This window comes from Phallusia mammillata, chromosome 5 (assembly GCF_965637545.1).
Source record: "Phallusia mammillata chromosome 5, kaPhaMamm4.hap1.1, whole genome shotgun sequence".
NCBI classification, from domain to species: Eukaryota; Metazoa; Chordata; class Ascidiacea; order Phlebobranchia; family Ascidiidae; genus Phallusia; species Phallusia mammillata.
The window spans coordinates 7745240-7769829 of NC_137256.1; the positions used below are offsets into that span (position 1 = coordinate 7745240).

The following is a 24590-nucleotide window of genomic DNA, read 5'->3' on the forward strand; positions in this document are numbered from 1 at the left end:
AATTTTGTTTGCTAAAATGTGTTTCTCGTACGTTATTGTACTTACGCTCACCAAAACTTAGCCAACGCATCTAATACCTTATAATGCCAACACTAACTAGTGTTTTTTGTCTAACAAATTTGATAACACTAAACTGAATATAGTTCAACGTCTATGTCGTACATATATTAAGATTATGGTGTAGATATAACTACACATCATTTACATACGCTAGGCTAAGTTTTCTTCACACCGATCATAATCATAAAATTGATAACAGATAGGATTTTTGATTACAACTTCTTTCAGTGTCCTCGTTCGTAACCTCACAAAGTACAAAAGATTCTGCCGACAACCGCGTCATTTTCTCACAAATTCGGCCTTATCCGGAGTCGAAAGGCCCTGTGGAATGCAAAGACAAACACGGCGTAACCAAAGGGGGCCTGAGCCTCATTCAAGGTTAATAGGCTGGAGCCGTTCTCGCGTTTGAAGTGCCAACAATGCATTCCAGAAGTTTCTCTCGCTCTCGGGCTATTATAATGAATCTGACGCCCTAATAGTGTGAAAGCGCCAATGCATCAACTATTGTCCGTTTGAAGTCGGCTTGTAAGAAGCTATGCAATAACTAATGGTGTTGCTGAAGCGCTAAAACAGTTTAGGGTTTCCGCTATATCTGTCGATACTCGAGTCAATCACACCGCCTTGTAACACAACTTTGCACCAATGGATACGCGAAATGTTGGGCATTAGGCTTGGTGGTTTGAATAACCCCGGGTATGAATCAGATTGAAGTCAAAACGAAGCATGCCGAGTGCCGACCTATCTAACCTACGATTAAATGCAGTTTTAATGTTCTCACATAGGTCACAGTTTGCTTTCAGAGCGCCCTTTCCAAGGTTTATAGTTTAATAACTTTCTGTGGGTTTAATAGCAAAGCAGTAAAGTTTTCGAAAGCAATATTCGCACTTTTGGTTTACCGTAGCGCAAAATAGGCTATGCGCAAGGTTCGTCGAATTGCCCCATGTTTGCCTGCATTACGTAGACATTGATTCAAAACGTTTTTTTCTTCTTAAGAGTCGATCTAGGGTTCTAGGCCAATACACCAAGTATGAAAATTACTTGCTTTATTGTAAAAAAACGGGCCAGTTTAAAACAGAAAGTTGCACCTAAGATTGATGTTTAAACCCAGCTGATACCAACAATTGGCTAAATGGCTATGTTTACATTTTAAAAGGCATAGTCGTAACTCTTGTAGTCGATTCACCGCCTTGAAATGAGGCACAACGTCCAAACTTTTTTCGCGAATACAGAGCGACACCAAGAGCTTAAAATAATTCCGAACAGCAAGCGCTTGATGTGCCAACGAGCTGAGAAAATCAGCTTTGTCAAAGGTTTGGGGATGGGAACTTGGTCGAATGGTTTGGCGCGCCTGAACCACATACAGCCACAAAAAAGCTTGATCGGGTTTCGTCCTGGGTTCAAACCCCGTGAAAAAAAAAACGTTTGGGAGCCCTTGACTCACTCTGAAATAATCAAAAAAAAAATCGAAACTGGGAAAAAAACATTACAGTACACGTAAAAGCAACCATTGTTCGTTTCCATTATCTTCTCCATGTCAGCTAAAACAAGATCGAACATATTATTTTTCCAAAACAAGTTATGGCACAAAAGCTAGTCAAACAAAGTGCTGGACGCAACTATGAAATGAATTTGCTAAGTTAAATCCAGGAGGCCATCCTATCATGTCTAACAAACGCAAGTGGATAACATAATACATACAAAGGATGACAACGTTCAATAAACTTGGTGCTCGCTTAGTAAGTCATAACATTGCATGCAAGTGCTCAAAAACTCAAAATAGTCGCCAAACTTTGCACCGAAAACAATGTTTTTAGGCAGCACACATTGTTGTGTAAATTCAAACAGATTGACAGAAAATGGGGTATTTTTGATGAAAACCAGTTTTTTGGAATTTACACTGCCAATTCGTCATTGGAAATGAAATTACATAACACTAATACTGCATGAACATATACATTGCATGAACTTGCACACAGACATTAGAAAAAATGTGGCGCTTACAAAACAATTATTTAAAGCAGTATTGAAACCTGCAGGTATTTTTATGAAATTCAGCACACAAAATTGGTGCATTGACTAACAAGTAACAAGAAGTAAATCTATGTACTGAATGCGTTCAAAATCACAACAATCATTCTGTTAGGTGAAGATTATGGGTTACGATCTTACTGTTTTGAAGCAACAAAGCAGTTACGAATAGGTCAAACGCCACTCGATTTTGGCAAGCTTAAACAAGATATTTTTACACTCTTCGCGGATACGGGAAATTTAAATGGGTACATAATCGCTATACAATAATACTGGGTACACAAACAAACATATAAAGCGCTTAAATACGTTTTCGGTGTACTACAGCGAAACATCGTTTTCAGTTAAAATATTATTGGCATCACTTCCAGCAGGAATAGCTGGAGTTTCGTTTTCTGTGGGGCTCGTTGAGGAACCGTTTTCCAAAGAGTGATTCGAAGCGCCATTTTCTACAGGGTGAGTCGGGTCTTCGACGATTGTCACATCACTGGAATCATGGTCTTCGCCGATTTTGGGGTCAATGTTGGTAGCCCCGGAAATGTCGATTTCGTCGTAGTGAATCGTGCTCCTTTCATCTCGAACAAGCGCATTTTTCTTTAAGTTTCAACATAAAATAACATTAATACAACATTTTGTCCTGTACAATTGGTATCTATAGCGCGCTTTGTCTTAGCTCATTTTTTGACTTGAGTTAATTTCGTTTGGAAAAAGACAACATTGCGATACAATTCCACCAAAACAATCATCAAACGGAGCTGCGCAATGTTGAAACGTTATGGAGCGCAAAACAGTTGTGGGCACAATTGGTGGATCATGACTAAACGCCAAACACATCTTTGAATGCTTAAAAAACCAAAAAACTAAAAATAGATCACCTGGTAAGTCTTATAACAAACATAACGGCAAAAGTAGACATTTGAAATGTTATATTTTCCATGAATTGCATTTTTCTTTACACAGCTCGTAACTGAACAAACTGCTTGTTAACAAGATTTTTTTGAAAAAAATGAATTTGTATTTATCGTTAATTAAAATGTGCTCATTAACAACATTATGTTTTACTCTTTTTACATTATTTATGGATCCAGGATAACCCTATTCATGAAGAAACAGCCATCCACTGATCCAGATCAAAAAAGGAGCTCTTACCGTATCCGGAACCCAAGTACGACGGTGGCGACGGCGACGCGCATAGAGGACCGACAAACCAATTATCAACAGAATCAACAATATTCCAACAATTATCACAGCGATTATCCATGAAGCAAGTCCTAAAAATGTATTATTTTTGTTACAACATGTTTTATGGTGAAAACTTTGCTTGGTACACATGTATTCCAAATACCCAGTGTGCAACACGGTAGCAAAGTTAGAGTCAGGTAGTTTCAGTCAGATTTATGACTGTACCATATAAGAAATCGTAATCAAAATTTTTTAACTAAAGTCAAATGTCCGAAGGCCTCACAAACGGTGTAAAAAATAAAAACCTTTATTTTTGACTCACAGCGGGCATAAATTAAGCTTAAGGCATGTGCCTTTGCAAATGATATGAAAACATAAAACAGCTATTTATTCAACTGTAAAGACAATTTAATAATTTGCAGCCGCAATTTATAATTATTTCGATTCGGTGTCATAAATCATTCTAAGAGACAGGGTATATGCTAGTACAGGGGTGCCCAACGTTTTTTGACTCAAGATCGACTTTTGAGGTAGTCCAACTCTCGAGATCTACCATTCCAATACAAATTAGCAAAGGCATAGCAGACAGCAAGTACCAGAACAAAGTAACAATTACTACTACAACTATTACTTTTGTAACGTAACAAAGCGCATACTTATGAACTTATCAACATATCCTTATGATTAATTCACAATAAAGTAATCTATGTACAGCAACGCGTTACAAAGCAACTATTTTAAATAATTTCTGCAACCCTCGCGATCGACTTAAAATCAGTCCGAGATCGACCAGTCGATCGCGATCGACGGGTTGGGCACCCCTGTGCTAGTACTAGTATAAATCGAGTTCCAGCCACTCTGCAAGCCTGGTGATCTGCAACCCTTTTTGGTACTAATGTTATCCAAAAAACGTGTGCAATACCCTGGGCAACACATTCTATAAGGAACGATCCTAAAAACCTTTAACGAAATATATATTATGTTAAAAGCAATTGTAACGATCAATTCACTTTGGCCCTCAATGATGTATACTGAGATTTGGAATTATACTTCTAAAGTTTTAGTTAAGTATTTTACCCTGGTTTAAAGGTACGCAAGATGTTCCATCGCCAACGTAAGTGTCGTTACATCGACATGTGTAGCTTCCAATCGTGTTCGCGCATGTTGATAGATTTTGGCAAACGTTTTGCAGACACTCGTTTATATCTTTGCAGTCGGAGCCGTTTCCTGTAAACGACAAACGATCATACTTGACTGCTACACACCATGTAAAAAACAAGAAATATTTCAAAACTTCACATTCAAATCACAACCTAGAAAACTATTACAGAGTTGAGTTGTAAGCGGGCCCAAAATCTGAGCCTGAACCCGAAAGTATAAGCCCGAAGCCCGGTCCGAACCCGCGTAACGTTTTTGAGAAGCCCGTTTAGGCCCGAAATATTGATTGACAGGCCTATCCACGAAAGCCTTGCAACAAAGGATGAGAAAGAAAATGAGAAAACAACAAACATAATGAACAATAGTAGACAATAGGGTAAACCAGTGGTTCTTAAATTTTTTGTTGCGACGCCTCTGGAAAAGTTTTCTGGACTTGCGACGCACAAGTTAATGAGGAAATATAGCACCAGGGCGTCGCGACGAACTACTGGGGTAAACAATACGTTTTAGAGTAGGGTGGGCATTAGGTCAAAGCCAGAGTTACTTAGCTGAGTGACTTTATTTAAAAAATGGCGGACACGGAACGTAAAGTCAGGCCCGTTTTCTTGCAAATACCTAAGCCCGAACCCGGCCCGACTTGCATCTCTGAGCTGTTAAACAGTGGTTCCAAAACATTTCGGAAATATTGGCACAAAACTGTCAACGATGACATTATGCTTTACCTAAACTACTAGTTTAAAGCTTTTTTAGCAACATCAGTTCGCTTTTTTTCTTTTTCCGCACGGTAAATAGACTTTATTTTGCGAGTTGCGGACCAAACTTAAGAACTATTTTGCAGCGTCCGGTTATCTCATGGCAGTAATTTCCATCGCAATAAAATGATTGTGTATTTCAACAGCAGTGTAATAACAGACATTTCCATAGCACATAATCGCAGCAGGATTGTTAGGGATACCATACTTTACTATGTACCTACAATGCTGTACAAAAGGATGGGAAAATTACCACCTTGAAATAACAATCGACCTTGCTATGAAACAAATATACTCTTACATGATTGTCTCTGCTTACTTGTGAACCCTGTGTTGCACACACAATTGAAGCTGCCAATTTGGTTTTGGCATTTCTGTTGACACGAATGGTTGCCTTCAGTACATTCATCGATATCCTTGCAGTAGGTGCCATTCCCTGTAAATCCAGTCTTACATGTACATTGGTACCTATTACCTTCGGATGTACATGATGCGTTGATATGGCATGGAGTAGAAAGACAATCTACGCTTGTGCAATTGAAACCGTCGCCTTCAAAACCGGGTTTGCATTCACAACTGTAGCTGCCTTCTGTGTTGCTGCAGTTGGCATACATGTGGCAAAGGTTAGAGGAATTCATGCATTCGTCCGTATCACTGCAGTACGTCCCGTTACCAGTATATCCTGAGCGGCAGACGCATGAGTAGTTACCAGCAGCATTGTCACATCTTGCGTTCGTGTGGCAAGGGTAAGGGTTGGAAAGGCATTCGTTGATGTCTTCGCAAAAGCTTCCGTTTTTAATAAATCCACCACCACAGACGCAACTATAATTTCCAATCGTATTTTCGCAAGTGGGTTGTTTATGGCAAAGGGCCACAGGCACACCAGGCTCCGGACAGGAAATAAAACCGTTAATGTTGCTAAAACATATATCAGGTTGGATTATACATTCGTCGATATCTGAACAATACGTTCCGTTTCCAGAAAACCCGCTAATGCATTCACATACAAAACTGCCAATTGTGTTGTTGCAGGTGGCATTTGCATGACATCCAGCCGAATTATTTTCACATTCGTCGATGTCGGTGCAGTGGTTACAATCATCACCTGTAAATCCTTCTCTACATACGCACTCGAATGAACCATTGGTGTTGTTGCAATTGGCCGTGGAAGCGTCAAAATCTTCACATTCATTCCTGTCTTGGCAGTCTGTACCGTCACCCATATAACCAGTAGGACAATCACAGTTAAAGCTACCGTTAATATTGCCACATGAGGCGATACTATGGCACGTTCGAACCAACGCAGGGTCAACAAATCGTATCGTAGTCCTGTTTAAAGCCACGCACGTCTCGTTACGTAAAACGATAGTCGTCGACAAGCCGCATTCATCCATGTCGGTGCACGTCTTGCCGTCACCATGGTAACCTTCCTGGCATGTACACGCGAAGTTGCTGGAACAGTTGGCGCAGGTGGCCTTCACATCACAACAATCTACACACGTTAAAACAAATTTTATACGTTGTGATGTTTACACGCAAATACTGGTTTTGATCTTTTACTCAAAATTTTATGGCTCTTGTATAATTTGTCTTATGCATGATCTGTATAGCTAATAGAAATGTCACATAATAGTAGAGAACCTAGCTATATAACTGTTAAAAACCTCTGTAAGTCTTTATAGGTATGAAAGATTTAGAGTATATTTTACATTACAACTATGTTTTAGCCCTAGGAACTTACATTACAAAATGGCTACCATGTTAATAGTAATAAAAAACCTTAAGAGATAGATGTAAATAGCCATAAAAAGCACAAACTACGATTGCTGCTTGCCTGTGTTGTGCCAACGACCTAATGAAAAAAATACCTGGTATTATGTTTCCAGTAATCGGTGAACCACACAGATCATTGCATGCAGAGACAGCAGCTGTGTGGTTTAAACAGTTGCTTAAGTTTGTCAACACCAAACTGGGTTCTGTAAAAACATAAATAAAATCATTGTTTGTTTATATAGCAGTAAGTGATTAAAGGGTTCAAAGTAAAATATCTGGCCCCTAAGAAAATATCACATAGTACATATGTTTTACTACAAAAAAGTAACACTGTTTTTTGTAACAGACGATTACAAGTCAATAATAAATCTAATTTATTCCAAAATCTAAAAAAAGTTGTCTCTCATTACATTGTACTTAATTTCACAGACAATTGATCACAAGTAAAAACTTGGCAGTTAGAATAGCAATTAACCTCTTTCTTGAGGTATCTCATGTTTGAGTATCATGTCTCGAGCTTATCAGGATTATCCAACTTGACAATGATATAATTCATGCACCTGGAGTGATGTAAGTTGCAGAACTAAATGTAGATGTCACAAGAACTGAATAGATGGTGGCACCATCCACAGAATCCCAGGTCAAGCTTGGTGTTGTACATGGGTTTGTAATTATTAAACCAGTTGTAGCATTGGGTCCTGAAACAAATAAAAACCAATTAAACTACACAACATCTTAAGTAGCAAACGAGCAGGTACAAGCTATTGACAACTGTACACAAATAGTAAACCCAAATGCTTCGTTATGTGCATGATAGTTGAAGCACAAGATAGACAAACAACTTAATTACGGAAAAAATATCTTTGGCAAATAATAATTTTAGGTTTCCTTTAGTGATTTGTTGACTTTTCTAAAGCATTTTCCCCCATAAAAACCCTTTTGGAAATACCAAAACCCCTTCTAATTTTCCACATTCATAGGCACTCAGAAACCAATACAAAGACCCTTTGGTGGTTTTCAAAAGTAAGGTAACCACAGGCATTTTGCCAATTCCACAAAAATTTTAACTCTGCTTTTCCACAATGCAGCAGTGCCTGTCTGCATTAGTCCCCACAAAAAAACTACATATGACTGGTTTCATGTTTTACACTCAAATAAAGTTAAGTAACCCACTTGTAGTAACTCTAAGTTCAGTGAGTAATCCAGTTCCTGCACTGTTTTGAGCAGCTAATTCCAATGTGTAACTTTGTGCTGCTTGCAGTCCTGTCACGTTGTGGCCAGTTGCATTTGATAAAAGGTTAATTGTCTAAGAACAAATCAATTCACAATAGTAACAATTCACACCAGAGTAAATAAAATTGAAAAAAATAATGGACTAATAATAAGCAGCTTGTTGACAGACTCCATGTCAGCATAATGCATTTAGGAGTTGCCTATCCAGCCATCGATTAAAATCAAACAACCAAAGAAGACATCCCACTCTAGTAAAAAAAAATTTTGACAGCAAGTAAGCTTTAAAACTAGAATGACAGGCCAAACACACTGTAAAATAGGTATTTTTGTGCCATTATTGTTATGAAGTGAACAAAAATGTTGGGTTGGTAAAAAAAATCGAAGTTCTTTTCTTGACTAGGTAATACCAGCTGACGTTGAGGTCACAGTCATACCGTATCAGCAACCATTCTCCGTCTTCTGGCAACAACCACATTTACATTTAAAACATAAGATTGAGCTCCTTGTGATTGTAACCATCCAAGCACAACAAAACTGCTTCCTATTTGTTCAGCTCCAAAACCTTTGACTCTTCCAAAAACTGTATGAATAAAATTCGTTTTTCAATTGAAAGGAAGTGTTTGATTTTGGATAATATTGTTAGACAGTGATTTTTTGTTTTCATTTTAGTCTCACATGTCACCAAAGTGCATACACAAAAACCAGCCAAAAAAGCTTAGTGTAAAATGATGTAAAAATGTTTATACTGCAACAGTTTTAAATTATAAACTTACCTGTTGTCTGAAATACTGGTTCACTCATTACGGTCATCTTTGTGATTTCTGGTTCAGCCACAAATGCATAGTTTGTTGCCTCATCCAAACCAGTTACTTCCACAAAATCACCAACAACATTATTAATCATTCTGGTTAAACCATTTGCCATGTTGCGAATGAATACCTGAAACATAGTCAGATAAGGACTTTTGGTATATTTCTAACTCTGATACAGATAAGACTCAAGGCAAACAAACATTACAAACATCTCTACATATGATAACATACAGAACAGGAATTCATTTTTTACACATGGCATTTTTGTAAAGTTGTGTTATATCATATCAACGAATCAATCTAATTTTTTTCTTATTTTCAAGCTTTTTCAAAAAGAAATAGATTAAGTTGTTTAGAAGAAAATGAATGAACTAGCATGATAAGTTCATACTAGGTGTGACAGCAACTGTATGAGCAGTTCACTGGGATCAAAAACACATTTCTAAGCTTTGCTGGGTTTAAGGAGTGGGTAAAAACCACATGGGACAAACCAATTTCAAATAAAGTTGGACAAAAATGACCACTTACTGTATGAGGAAATCTTTGATCTCGAAATACAAATGTCACAATCACAGAAGTGTGTGTAAAGGAAGTTATTTCCAATTGGGGCATAGCTGCAAATTAAATCATGGCATCATGTTGCAAAATTACAGGTTGCTAATTCTTACCTACACAAAGTACACCATCACCAACATATCCCGGCATGCAGATACATTGAAAACTTCCAACAGTGCTGAGGCACTCAGCATTTGTGTCACAATTATCCATTCCAACCAAGCAATAATCAAACACTTCACAAAATGTTCCATTTCCAGAATAACCAGGGTTGCATGTACAATTGAATCCATCACCAGTTCTGGTGCAGATTGCATTCGTGTCACAATTGTGCTGTTTAGGATCAGTTAAGCAAATGCCTTCACAAAAAGTTCCATTTCCAACATAACCAGCATTGCATGTACAATTGAATCCATCACCAGTTCTGGTGCAGATTGCATTTGTGTCACAATTGTGCTGTTTAGGGTCAGTCAAGCAAATGTCTTCACAAAATGTACCATTTCCAACATAACCAGGATTACATGTGCAGTTGAATCCTTCAGAAGTTCTGGTGCACGATGCATTTGTGTCACAATTGTGCTGTTTAGGGTCAGTCAAGCAAATGTCTTCACAAAAGGTTCCATTTCCAACATAACCAACATTACATGTGCAGTTAAATCCTTCAGAAGTTCTGGTGCAGGTTGCATTTGTGTCACAATTGTGCTGTTTAGGGTCAGTCAAGCAAATGTCTTCACAAAATGTACCATTTCCAACATAACCAGGATTACATGTGCAGTTGAATCCTTCAGAAGTTCTGGTGCAGGTTGCATTTGTGTCACAATTGTGCTGTTTAGGGTCAGTCAAGCAAATGTCTTCACAAAAGGTTCCATTTCCAACATAACCAACATTACATGTGCAGTTAAATCCTTCAGAAGTTCTGGTGCAGGTTGCATTTGTGTCACAATTGTGCTGTTTAGGATCAGTTAAGCAAATATCTTCACAAAAGGTTCCATTTCCAACATAACCAGAATTGCATGTGCAGTTGAACCCATCAGCAGTTCTGGTGCAGGTTGCATTTATATCACAATTGTGCTGTTTAGGATCAGTTAAGCAAATGTCTTCACAAAATGTACCATTTCCAACATAACCAGGATTACATGTGCAGTTGAACCCATCAGAAGTTCTGGTGCAGACTGCATTTGTGTCACAATTGTGCTGTTTGGGATCAGTTAAGCAAATATTTTTACAAAAGGTTCCATTTCCAACATAACCAGGATTACATGTGCAGTTGAAGCCTTCAGAAGTTCTGGTGCAGGTTGCGTTTGTGTCACAATTGTGCTGTTTAGGATCAGTTAAGCAAATGTCTTCACAAAAGGTTCCATTTCCAACATAACCAACATTACATGTGCAGTTGAACCCATCAGCAGTTCTGGTGCAGGTTGCGTTTGTGTCACAATTGTGCTGTTTAGGATCAGTTAAGCAAATGTCTTCACAAAAAGTTCCATTTCCAACATAACCAGAGTTACATGTGCAGTTGAACCCATCAGCAGTTCTGGTGCAGGTTGCATTTGTGTCACAATTGTGCTGTTTAGGATCAGTTAAGCAAATGTCTTCACAAAAGGTTCCATTTCCAACATAACCAGGATTACATGCGCAGTTGAACCCATCAGCAGTTCTGGTGCAGGTTGCATTTGTGTCACAATTGTGCTGTTTAGGATCAGTTAAGCAAATGTCTTCACAAAAGGTTCCATTTCCAACATAACCAGGATTGCATGTGCAGTTGAAACCATCAGCAGTTCTGGTGCATGTTGCGTTTGTGTCACAATTGTGCTGTTTAGGATCAGTTAAGCAAATGTCTTCACAAAAGGTTCCATTTCCAACATAACCAACATTACATGTGCAGTTGAACCCATCAGCAGTTCTGGTGCAGGTTGCGTTTGTGTCACAATTGTGCTGTTTAGGATCAGTTAAGCAAATGTCTTCACAAAAGGTTCCATTTCCAACATAACCAACATTACATGTGCAGTTGAACCCATCAGCAGTTCTGGTGCAGGTTGCATTTGTGTCACAATTGTGCTGTTTAGGATCAGTTAAGCAAATGTCTTCACAAAAGGTTCCATTTCCAACATAACCAACATTACATGTGCAGTTGAACCCATCAGCAGTTCTGGTGCAGGTTGCTTTTGTGTCACAATTGTGCTGTTTAGGATCAGTTAAGCAAATATTTTTACAAAAGGTTCCATTTCCAACATAACCAACATTACATGTGCAGTTGAACCCATCAGCAGTTCTGGTGCAGGTTGCGTTTGTGTCACAATTGTGCTGTTTAGGATCAGTTAAGCAAATTTCTTCACAAAAAGTTCCATTTCCAACATAACCAGAGTTACATGTGCAGTTGAACCCATCAGCACTTCTGGTGCAGGTTGCATTTGTGTCACAATTGTGCTGTTTAGGATCAGTTAAGCAAATGTCTTCACAAAAGGTTCCATTTCCAACATAACCAGGATTACATGCACAGTTGAACCCATCAGCAGTTCTGGTGCAGGTTGCGTTTGTGTCACAATTGTGCTGTTTAGGATCAGTTAAGCAAATGTCTTCACAAAAGGTTCCATTTCCAACATAACCAACATTGCATGTGCAGTTGAACCCATCAGCAGTTCTGGTGCAGGTTGCGTTTGTGTCACAATTGTGCTGTTTAGGATCAGTTAAGCAAATGTCTTCACAAAAGGTTCCATTTCCAACATAACCAACATTACATGTGCAGTTGAACCCATCAGCAGTTCTGGTGCAGGTTGCATTTGTGTCACAATTGTGCTGTTTAGGATCAGTTAAGCAAATGTCTTCACAAAAGGTTCCATTTCCAACATAACCAGAATTGCATGTGCAGTTGAACCCATTAGCAGTTCTGGTGCAGGTTGCATTTGTGTCACAATTGTGCTGTTTAGGATCAGTTAAGCAAATGTCTTCACAAAAGGTTCCATTTCCAACATAACCAGAGTTACATGTGCAGTTGAACCCATTAGCAGTTCTGGTGCAGGTTGCGTTTGTGTCACAATTGTGCTGTTTAGGATCAGTTAAACAAATGTCTTCACAAAAGGTTCCATTTCCAACATAACCAACATTACATGTGCAGTTGAACCCATCAGCAGTTCTGGTGCAGGTTGCGTTTGTGTCACAATTGTGCTGTTTAGGATCAGTTAAGCAAATGTCTTCACAAAAGGTTCCATTTCCAACATAACCAGAATTGCATGTGCAGTTGAACCCATCAGCAGTTCTGGTGCAGGTTGCATTTGTGTCACAATTGTGCTGTTTAGGATCAGTTAAGCAAATGTCTTCACAAAAGGTTCCATTTCCAACATAACCAGAATTGCATGTGCAGTTGAACCCATTAGCAGTTCTGGTGCAGGTTGCATTTGTGTCACAATTGTGCTGTTTAGGATCAGTTAAGCAAATGTCTTCACAAAAGGTTCCATTTCCAACATAACCAGAATTACATGTGCAGTTGAACCCATCAGCAGTTCTGGTGCAGGTTGCATTTGTGTCACAATTGTGCTGTTTAGGATCAGTTAAGCAAATGTCTTCACAAAAGGTTCCATTTCCAACATAACCAACATTACATGTGCAGTTGAACCCATCAGCAGTTCTGGTGCAGGTTGCATTTGTGTCACAATTGTGCTGTTTAGGATCAGTTAAGCAAATGTCTTCACAAAAGGTTCCATTTCCAACATAACCAGGATTGCATGTGCAGTTGAAACCATCAGCAGTTCTGGTGCAGGTTGTGTTTGTGTCACAATTGTGCTGTTTAGGATCAGTTAAGCAAATGTCTTCACAAAAGGTTCCATTTCCAACATAACCAACATTACATGTGCAGTTGAACCCATCAGCAGTTCTGGTGCAGGTTGCATTTGTGTCACAATTGTGCTGTTTAGGATCAGTTAAGCAAATGTCTTCACAAAAGGTTCCATTTCCAACATAACCAGAGTTACATGTGCAGTTGAACCCATCAGCAGTTCTGGTGCAGGTTGCATTTGTGTCACAATTGTGCTGTTTAGGATCAGTTAAGCAAATGTCTTCACAAAAGGTTCCATTTCCAACATAACCAACATTACATGTGCAGTTGAACCCATCAGCAGTTCTGGTGCATGTTGCATTTGTGTCACAATTGTGCTGTTTAGGATCAGTTAAGCAAATGTCTTCACAAAAGGTTCCATTTCCAACATAACCAACATTACATGTACAGTTGAACCCATCAGCAGTTCTGATGCACGATGCATTTGTGTCACAATTGTGCTGTTTAGGATCAGTTAAGCAAATGTCTTCACAAAAGGTTCCATTTCCAACATAACCAGAATTACATGTGCAGTTGAACCCATCAGCAATTCTGGTGCAGGTTGCGTTTGTGTCACAATTGTGCTGTTTAGGATCAGTTAAGCAAATGTCTTCACAAAAGGTTCCATCTCCAACGAAACCAGGATTACATGTGCAGTTGAATCCGGTGTTGGTTCTAGTGCAGGCTGCATTTGTGTCACAATCGTGCCCTTCAGTTTCACAAATGTCTGCACACATGATTCCATCTCCAACGAAACCAGGATTACATGTGCAGTCGAAGCTTCCCATGGTGTTGTCACAGGTTGCATTTTCATTGCAGCTGTTGATTGTCTCACATTCGTTTAAATCTAAAAACAAAAATTTGCATGTGCAATCATTGCGTTCGACGTGGAATACGATTATCCCCGCAAAACTTAATTAATTAATCAATCTTTAATCGCGTGGGCACTTTAGATTTAAAATCCATTGTTTATTGTTTAGAATTAAGGCCGATGCACACACGATGCGATGGATGCGACTGCGGTGAATGCGATTAACCGACTCATTGCGATGGCGGCGACGTTGCATGCACACACAAAGCGATTTTTGCGCTAAACAAGCGCGCTACATCTGGTTAACTTAAACCCGATCCACACTGTATAATTGCTCGCTGGTATAAACTTTAATTTCTGCGTCATGCTTGGTTGACTGCCTTCGTGCTCTTAAATAGCTGACGACTTGATAGCAGTTATGAACTTACTAAACAACCAATAAGGCCAACATGGATCCACCAGTTGTAACTGTCTAACAAACCACCCAAGGCGTTCTGTGGATTGACAACATCTTTGTATTACTTGGCCAACTTTGTAGTTTGATCCAATAAACATTGCATGATATTTTTTTACTGAACAATAAACATAAAAAGAAAACAAAAACAAATGTTCAATGGAACTGTTTGGATTAGTGATGCACCGAAGTTTCGGTTGGCCGAAACATTTTGGCCGAATACGCTGTTTTTCGATGTTTCGGTTTCGGCCCGAACTTTTTTGAAAATTCGGCCGAAACCGAACTTTTTGATTGCATGGAATTAATGCCTAAACTATCATTATCGCCAATACAAAACGTCACAAATTAACTAATTTTTGTGTCTATAAAATACGAGCCACGTTGTCTGCAAAATATTACAAGTTTAGTAAATCTGATCCGCATTGTGAAACTGATTTTGATTTGTCCTAATTCAATTCACTCGCATCAACGACACAAGGTTCAGTTGAAAATATACGAAGAAACGAGGATTTTAGGTTCGGCCTGATTCGGCCGAAATTATTCGGTTTCGGCCCGAACTTTTTTAGGCGGGTTCGGTGCATCACTAGTTTGGATGGGTTACAGTAATAAAGGCATTTTTCTTCATAAAACTGATGTTATGTAAACATTTTGCAATAAATCAATCAATAAATTTATGACACCGGAAATGTAATCAATTGTAAGTAAATAAATCATGCAAAAAAAATTGGAGGCAGATTTAAAATATTGTCCATTACAAACAGTAAACCTTATTTGGTCTTGATAATGTTCAGAAAAACATATTATTTTAGTCATTTAATTCCTATACATGAACATGAGCATTTGCAAAAAATATAACACCAAGGACAAAAAGAAAACAGACATGGTGAGCTGTTTGTGGCAGTTGATTTACGCTTCTATCATTGCTTGTCCAACCCTGTCATTTTCTTCTTTTACATGGGAGGTTTATATCTCTGAGAGTAATGATCAAAATCATCTGTTCTGTGGACACTGATGTGGTTTGTTGATGCAGGTGTAGTTGACACCTTCCACATCAAATGTAACCCAAAAGTTACATGTTAACCAAGTAGAAAGTAGCTAGTTTCAATGTTTCATCACAACACCCTTTCAGCTTGCACTTGAATTGGTACATTGTCAGGTGTGCTGCTCAAAAGAAACAAAAATATTCAGTTATACAAATAAAATAACAAGTATAAAACATCAAGAAAATTGGATTGTTTCATAATATGTCTGTATTCCAAGCAGAAAGGCAGTAAATCCAAATTCTTTTTTTTTAACACTGGTCAGTGGAACTAGTATCTACAACATCATAACAATCCTTTTACTTCTATTTCCCTAAGCAAAACCAATCCAGTTTACAAGGTGATTCTGATTTACTAAGCTAATCTATTCAAAAGTCTTGTAAACACAAACACGACACTTTTGAGAAAGTTACCTGGTGATCCAGAATTTATATTGTCGTTCTTGTTCTTGTAACTTTTCACTACAACATTATTTTTTAATTTTCTTGCACACAAAAAATCACTACAGCTTTGCAACTTGCTGATTCGTTGTGGAGTGTGGACCGACAGCAAAGAAAGCGAAAATATCGCACTGACCTCTGCGATGACCGCGATTTTGTAGCAAACATTTGAACTCTGCGATTTTGTCGCATTTGTCGCTGAAGAGCGGAAATGACGTCAATTATTTTGGCCTTGCGACAAAAAATCGCATCCATCGCATCATGTGTGCATCGGCCTTTAGATGTTTCTTCACAAGTACGTTTCGTTACAACGGTAGTAAAATCCCTGGTGGTACAATTGTGTCATGGGAAGTTGCAGCTGCTTCATATAGCCTTACGCCAAACTGCAGCTACTAAGCGTGTGCGAAGCAAGCAAACGCGAAATTTCTTTTTCTGTTTTAGGAACGCGCGGGGAAGTCCCATTTCGCGCTTCTCTCGTTTGCGTGCTTTTTTGCTCCATGACCAACAGAAACGCCCTCTCGCGCGAGAATTTTATCCTGATCATGTAGGAATATTCAAATGACAGGCTACAACTTGGGAATATTGCATATGACAGGCTACAACTTAGGAATCACGACCCCCCATGCATTTAAACTGATCACACGTTTAACTGGTATGCAATTTAGGCTACTGGCTTCGTCGGTAGCGGGCATTTTATTAGGCATAAGTAAAGTTTAGACGTTTTGATTGTGTTTTGAAAATTACATACCAGTTGTCACACTAAAATCGTTAAGGCTACGAGATGCAGATATGGATCCATCAAAGCTCCTGAACCTCGCCGACACATTTACCGATGTTGTGCCGTCAACATTCAAGCCGACCAAACGCATCTGAAATTAATGAATATTTCGAATTGAACACGCGATTTTAAATTAATTTAGTTATTAATTGTTTTGCAAACAAGAAAATAAGTGTTGAAGAAAAGCTTTTAACGTCAGCGAATAAGACGTTTTTAATACACTTTGTTGAACTTTAAATGCGTTTTATCCACGCGTAATTATTAACTTTGACGGCAAATAACTGAACCAAAAGTGTATGAAGGATTATTTGTGTGAACACATCATACAATAGAGGCGTCTAGCTAATTCCTGTTTAAAAGACTCTTTACTTAGTATTAGTCAGTAAAAAAAACAGTATGGACACCCAATAAACATCGCAAGGTTATGTTTATACACCGGACAATACCGTTAAATCGCTGCCCCCGTCAATTTCCCACTCTTCGAGTGTTGTGCTGAGTGTTGATCCATTTGACCCTACGTATGTGAAAGTGTACTGTGTAACTCTCTCCGGTGTAGCAGATGGAAAAGAAACTCGTACTGATTCGCCGTTGCTTTCAGGCACACTCGCGAAGTTGAGGTTAGGCAAGGGAGCATCGTCTGAATAATGTAAACGTTATATTGTCACCATGCGTATTAAACATGACACTTAATTGTTCTTGCGGGTGCACTGAACCATATTACCACTCAGGACAGAGATAACTACGTCAGTAATGTTTAAACTCTTTACAATGTTCTATGCCGGATTAAAACATTTTTCTTGGGCCTGCAGTGCAACATATTTACATGGTCATTTGACCGATATTCTGGTTACCATATCTGCAGTGGAAAACTTTTTTGTGAACCTTTAGTGTGATTATTAGCCCTGCGCAAAACCAACAAGCGTTTGTGCATCAATTTATAATATGTAACACATTCAAAACGAATTGCCCAATTTATGTAAACGCTTGGACTACTTTAAAGTTAGAGTGATCTGAAAGCAACAAAGGTGAATAAACCATCTGATGTGTTATCGACGAACCTCAAAATAAGCACAACTTTTAGGTAATGGTTTGTAGATGATGTCTCTTTTTCGCTGCCCTTTATATGTTTTAGGGACATGACACATACCAGTCGTATCAAAAATGGCGTAAAAGTTTCCAGGATGATTGTCGTCGGTTAATTCGTAGATTCGTCTATAGAACGGCTCAGAGACATCACAATCCCGTACCAAGTTGTTTTGTCCTATGCCGTATAAGGAGTTTGGTTCCAGGGTAAAATTAAATACGTTAGTGTTCCCAGATGATACACCAATACCTGAACAAGTAATGTATTATGTCTGAATAACGTCAATTGAACTAAAGTAAACGTATAAGGTAAAAGTACTCTCGCATTGTTATTTTGAAGCGACGTAAGGTAAGAGCCTTGCGTTTGCAGGAGAAGCTAAGTTCGGACACTGTGTAAAAGCATTTTCTCTAATTGGACGATTTGACTGATATTAAAACAAATCCTATATGTATCAGATTTAAAAAATACCCTTTGTGGTCTAACAAATTTGCACACGTTCACACATTGAAAACGTCATCCAGAGGTTTGTCAAAATACTGCATTTTAAATTTCCTATTATATGCATTTTTGAGCAATGTATGCCACCTAAATTTTCTTTCTAAATATGGGATTTTAAACGCAACTACTTGACAAATGCATCAAATAGAAAGAACTTACGCGAAGGCTCAGACTGAATGGTAAAAATTTGACCAGATAAACCATCATTTCCTGTTGGAAAAGTAAAGTTTTCTCTGGAACCTTCGTCCGTGAACAGAAACCACTTTCGTGAATCAGGCACAGCATCACACACATCGTCGTCGAGAAAGTAAAAATATTCCATGATGCTATTGAAATCGTATCTTGTCGATGTCACTGGCAAAAAAATTATAACGCTAAAACAAATACAATTCACCATCAACGTTTGGGGCTTTTCAGTTTGTTTATATAGTGCTCTGTGTTGACCCAGCACACTTTGTGGTACAAATGCCTATAGTATAGGTATAGGCCCTATACTAATTTAAATGCCGGACAGTTCGATTTTTGCTTGTGTTTCGGTATTTCGGAGGAAAGTATATTTAAATTAATTTGGTTTTTAGAGGCCATTTTCCTGCAGATGTTACCTTCATATCGCACTTGATTATTTGTGTAAAATGCAGTATCAGGAATCATCAGGGTAGCAGCGTTTGGAGCTGTTGGCTCGTTCACAAGTATCTCATAATGGCGATAAATAGAGTCTGTCATGTTATCAAATGTTATCAGGTTTGCGCTGTGAACATTTGAGTTATTGGCGTAAGCGTCATTGATTGAATCCTGAATTTGCGTCGTGGTTGCAGTGTTCACGAAAGTGACTCTACCAAATGCCGAAAGTCGCGCTGAAAACACAAAAGAATTTGTCTACCTGTATACAGTTATCCTTTTATTGTCACCTAGAACTGCTTTGAAGTTTAAATCAAGAAAAGCATAGCATCGACATAATATAAGACATTGTGTTAGGTTAGTTTGTATAAGATGTGAGAAAATTTGTTCAAATACTGCATTAAAAACACCTCTTACTCACAAAAAGCAAAAATATGCGAAAAAAGGGACATTGGAGCATTTTTTTACTAACTTTGGAGGAAAAGTTACTCACGTACGGTATAGACGTATTCATGGTCATCATACACATCAAAAAAACTAATCAGTATTCGTAATCACGAGCGTTTTAGATTTAAACCCTCCGCAACAAAGTAAATGTTATTCACTCAGCCTAATCAGAATCATATGGCAGTTAGTTATATTTCATAAAATAACAAAATAATAATCGGCTTTAAACTTTAAAACGTCAAATAATTATACCTGGTACTAGCAAATTTAGTTTGTCGGCTCGGTAATGCTGAATGCATGTAATGTTTTTTTGTTTCAGACCAGGTAACATTATTTGAGTTTATAGTACAGTAGTGTAAAACGACAAACTTACTTGTATGTATCACTACAAATATTACAGCACAATATTGCACCTGTTGTGAAGTTAAAAGAGCGACCGTAAGGACTCTGTTCTTCAGTAAAGTTTACAGAATTGTAAACTTGTGAAACACGAGCTTCTACCTGATAGACCGTGTTGGCATCAAGTGAGGTTATCCTGTTTTAAATATTCATAAAGTAAGAATACTATAATTACATGCTAAAAATAATATGATTAATATCAACGTTCTACATGGCGAAATGCGAAGGTACGGCCTGTCTGAGACTGTGAAGACTTTATACATCAACCTATAGCAAAGTGTATCGATGAACCATAGTGGACTACACGGACAAAATGCCTTCTGGACAAACCTGACATGAGAAACCCTAACCCTAAAATTGATTAACTATTTTAAATGTTGAAACTTACACTGCGACGTAGGCATACGATCCGTTTGCGCAAGTGCAATTCTCCACCACTCCTGTTTCCATATTCGTATGTTTGACATCCCAGGCAGTTGCGCCTGGCGTCTTTCCAAACATCACCACAGCAAAGGTAGGTCTCGGTAGAATGTATCCGATTGTAACGCCCGCGGGAGCTGCATGAAAAAAGTATTATGTTATATTGGTTGCGCCAAACAAATGAACTTACCATAGCGTAATTTATTGCGAAAAAACAACCAACATTTAAAAAAATGAAAGGCGTTATGTATCATAAATCTTTTACGTACTTTACAAATGGTAGATAATCAAAAACAAAGTTGTTACCAAGCCCGAAACCAAATAAGCCCAAAAAGTCCGAGATGGGGCCTAAAATTAGATTTCACGGGACATGTATGTGATCGAGTGTGCCAGGTCTTAATCGAGCCCATTTTTTGCAACAATGGAGCCCAAAACCGATCCGACCCGTCGTACAATTTTAGTCGAAAATTTCGACAATTTTGACACACATTTCCAAAACATGGTGCACAAAAGCTAAAAAGGTGTTGCGATTTTCGACATACCTGTCCTAACAAAACTAATGGCGCTTTGTATGTTTGAACTGCCGACGTTTGCTTGCAACTTTACCTCAAATACCGTGTTACTGGAAACATCGGAAACCTAAACAGACAACAAATACAGCAATATAAACGTACCAATAAAACAAAATATATAAAAATGAAACAAAAGAAATTCGAAAAGGGAAATGTTTTGTTGTTGGCCCACATTCTGTTACAAAGGCCCTTATAGCGACCCAACAGAAAGTTCATTTTCTACAGTGAAGAGCAGTGCTCTTCAACCTTTTAGTGGCACGAAACTCTCAAGGTGTTTTGTCAAACTTTGCGGAACCCCCCATAAAATAATTTTAATGTAATACAAGTATCGAAGAAAAAACATGCATTTCCTTAATACACCCCAAGCGCAAAGTTGACTTCAATTAAACGATTCACTGAAACGCATTGCCAAGTTGCTTGGATCGGTCGTTTCTACATTCTTGCAACTTAGCCAAAGTGTATCAAGACTGTGTTTATTACCTCACAATTGATCAATGGTGTAACCAAGGTTAACTTAATCGTACAGGCGAGCATTGCTGTTCACAACAATGACATTATGAATCATTCTTGTTTGAATCGCTACACCAAACCGCTGTGAACCCCTGTGCGACTCTTAAAGTTCACGGAACCCCTGTAAGGGTTGTACGGAACCCTAGGGTTCCGCGGAACCCCGGTTGAAGAGCACTGGTGTAGAGTTTTTAAATGTGTTATCTTAACAAAAGCAACATTAATTTCATTTAATTTTGTTTATATGTACGGTGCCCGAATTGCCCCAGCGAGCTGTGTAGCCCAAATGCCTGTATTTTGCGTGTTTACTTAAATGTTACGCGTAAAATAGTTGGATCTTAAATAAACCGACAAATCGATAAAAATAAAGCTGACTTACTGGCTGAGAAGTAGCCTCTGTGGCTAGAGGTAGTGAAGTAAAGCTGTTTGGATCGGAACGATGCCTTGGTGCGTACATTAGTCGAGCATTTGTTGTTCCAGTTATGTTAAAGAAAGCCGTAAATCCATTAAAGTTCACATTTCCGAATGTTGGTGAATCGAGGACTTGGGCGTCTGCATAAGAACAGTGTTAGATTAGAGCAGGGGTGTCCAACCTTTTTGGCCAAAGGGCCACATGCGGTTTACGAATGATTGCGCGGGCCACTTGAGTGTTACTGCTAATTTGGAATCTTAGAAATAGCTGTCTTATAATTTCTAATTAAAATCCTCACCCCGAAAATATAATCTTAGAAATGTGTATCCTCGTTTACAGTTATAAGAACAATAAACACACCAAAAAAGATATAGTAAAGTCAGTGGCGGCTCGTGCCTAAAATTTCTGGGGTTGCTGCTCCAATTTTTAGCCTTTATTGGACAAATATAAGTTGCCAATATATAGAAAAGCCACATTTCTAGTTTTCTAGTCATTGTTTGTGTAGAAAAACAAGTAATACAAATCTTAATTAGAAACTCCATTGTGACGTAATGGTTGTTACGCAATAATGTACACGGGTGTAAACAGCAGACGGTATCATTGGGGAATTTTGTTTACTTGCACAGCGACGGGCCAAACTCAATAACATGCAGTAATAATGTGGCACAAAAACACACGTGACACAGTCTCGAAACAATGCGGTTGTAAATACGGTAAAACACAAGTTACACAACAACAGTATAAAGAAAAAAATTATTAATAAATGAGTCGAAAAAGGTCGAAGTATTTCAATTGGACAGCATTTAAGTAAAACTGGTTATAACAATGACTACTAACTAACCCACTTGTTATTCAGTTATTAATATGGTCATGTATCATTTAAGTAACTTATAGCCACAGTCACCATTTTCAACATATTCCATTACACGTCACAGATTATAATTGCCACAAAAAAATAGCCATAAAGCTTTTTATTTGTATCATAATTGACAAATTCAACAACCACATTACATTTGTGTCAGAACTTGTTTATTCAACATCTTTTCTTAATTTTTGTGTACAACTATTAATTGTTTGTAAGTTTCTTAACTGCTAAACTTGCTGCTTTATTTGGTGGCAAACAGTTTATAATTCCTTTTTTGAAGTACAAAACTCTGCAAGCTTTGAAAATTACAACACTCTCACTTAAACTTAAAACATATTATTAAACCTTGTGCTTTTATTTTACAACCAAAATGAATCATAAAGCTATAGTTTAAGCAAAATAATTGATAGCTTCTTCCTTGATTTCCAAATGACAACCAAGAAACTGTTTGTTTTTTTCATTTAGTGCTATCACTGCAAATGCAAGTCTTTTTGGAAATAATGGTGTTCCTTAGAAAAGTTTGCATCCTTTTCAGTGTTGACATCCTTTTCAAGAACTGTTTTGCCTTTGAGAGACTCATGGAAATTGCTGGCTAACTGGCCTTTCCTTTAAAAGTTTCAGTAACTTTTCTAACAACAGGATATGTTTGGTGGTAACTACTATCACCCATGTAGAATGTTCATTCTTAAGAAACATTTCCTGTGAGGCAATTTAGCAGCTACTGTTTAAAGAAACATAACATGTCCATTACATCAATACACAAGATTGCACTTGGTTGCAAATACTGTCCATATGGTGTGTTAAGAAACCAAAACTTGAAATTGTCATCACTAAGGTATTTCATAATTCCTGTTGCTTGTGTTGTCATCACTAAGGCATTTCAAAATTCCTGTTGCTTGTGTTGTCATCACTAAGGTATTTCAAAATTCCTGTTGCTTGTGCAATTGTTTGTTCTGCATTTAATATTGCCTGAATTTCAGTGAGGCATTTAACTTCACAGTGTGAGTAGTGCTTGTGGTTGCTTATTCCTGCATGACATATTTGGAATAGAAGATGTTTTATCCCAGTTTTCTTAACTTCTTATTCAGGTTTTTATTATAAATGTTAATCGTGACTTTTCAAAGTGTTAGATGACCTTTCTCTTTTTCAAGGTGGTATACACTTTTCAATTCAATGATAACTGCAAAAACTGAAGCCCACTTACAGTCATCTTAAAAATTCACGACTAACCTTCAAACAAATAAATTAAAATAGGGCAAAAAAATGTTTAACTGTACTCACTGTCGAACTTAGAATATAGCAAACGGGTTTGGTTTTGGAGCACAATATAGACCCGGAACAGACAACACAACTACAGCAGCCGGTTCACACGCTGCGTGATTGGTGGAGCTGCGCGAGCCGCAGCACCCAGTCGCCTATTTCGCCCGGCATGTAGCTTTTCCAAGTGCGAATGCGCACAAGTGTAAAACGTCATGAAACGTCACGATTCGTCATGAAACTGGAGCTGCAGTTCCACCATAGATAACATATTAATGCCATATTTCTTTTAAAAAAAAATGAAAAAAATGCCGATCAAGGCGAAAATTATACTTATAAAAATTATACTTAGGAATAAAAAAATAAGTATCATGAAAGTTATCTGTATTGTTGTGGTAGGAATATTAAGGGAAAATATCTAGGGGGTGCTGCAGCTCCGCAGCACCCTAGCACGAGCCGCCCCTGAGTAAAGTCAACAAAGTCTTTCCCACACGTCGACATATTAATGTGAAGTTTGGCACTGTTTTTCTCTGACAAGTTTGGCAATATTCGGTGAGATGGACGATGGAGCAATGCGAAGCGATTTTTCCACATGGCTTTTCCATATGGCTGTCAGAAATTACTGAT

General features: G+C 38.1%; 2 protein-coding genes across 2 annotated transcripts; both read right to left on the reverse strand.

Annotated features, from left to right (window-relative positions):
- Positions 1 to 1555: 1555 nt before the first annotated feature.
- Positions 1556 to 14211, reverse strand: LOC145228197 (uncharacterized). Its single transcript, XM_080093203.1, has 11 exons — positions 9667 to 14211; positions 9527 to 9612; positions 8960 to 9125; positions 8621 to 8766; positions 8127 to 8259; positions 7514 to 7651; positions 7049 to 7156; positions 5500 to 6672; positions 4348 to 4497; positions 3238 to 3359; positions 1556 to 2682 (listed from the first exon to the last, which is right to left on the reverse strand). Exons 1-11 carry the CDS (start codon positions 14147 to 14149, stop codon positions 2410 to 2412), a joined length of 6978 nt encoding a protein of 2325 aa, XP_079949329.1. The 5' UTR covers positions 14150 to 14211; the 3' UTR covers positions 1556 to 2409.
- Positions 14212 to 16791: 2580 nt separating this feature from the next.
- On the reverse strand, positions 16792 to 22130 carry LOC145228238 (uncharacterized). Its single transcript, XM_080093234.1, has 9 exons — positions 21809 to 22130; positions 20893 to 20989; positions 20319 to 20487; positions 19945 to 20066; positions 19069 to 19320; positions 18626 to 18820; positions 18032 to 18217; positions 17331 to 17521; positions 16792 to 16975 (listed from the first exon to the last, which is right to left on the reverse strand). Exons 1-9 carry the CDS (start codon positions 21884 to 21886, stop codon positions 16847 to 16849), a joined length of 1419 nt encoding a protein of 472 aa, XP_079949360.1. The 5' UTR covers positions 21887 to 22130; the 3' UTR covers positions 16792 to 16846.
- Positions 22131 to 24590: the final 2460 nt, after the last annotated feature.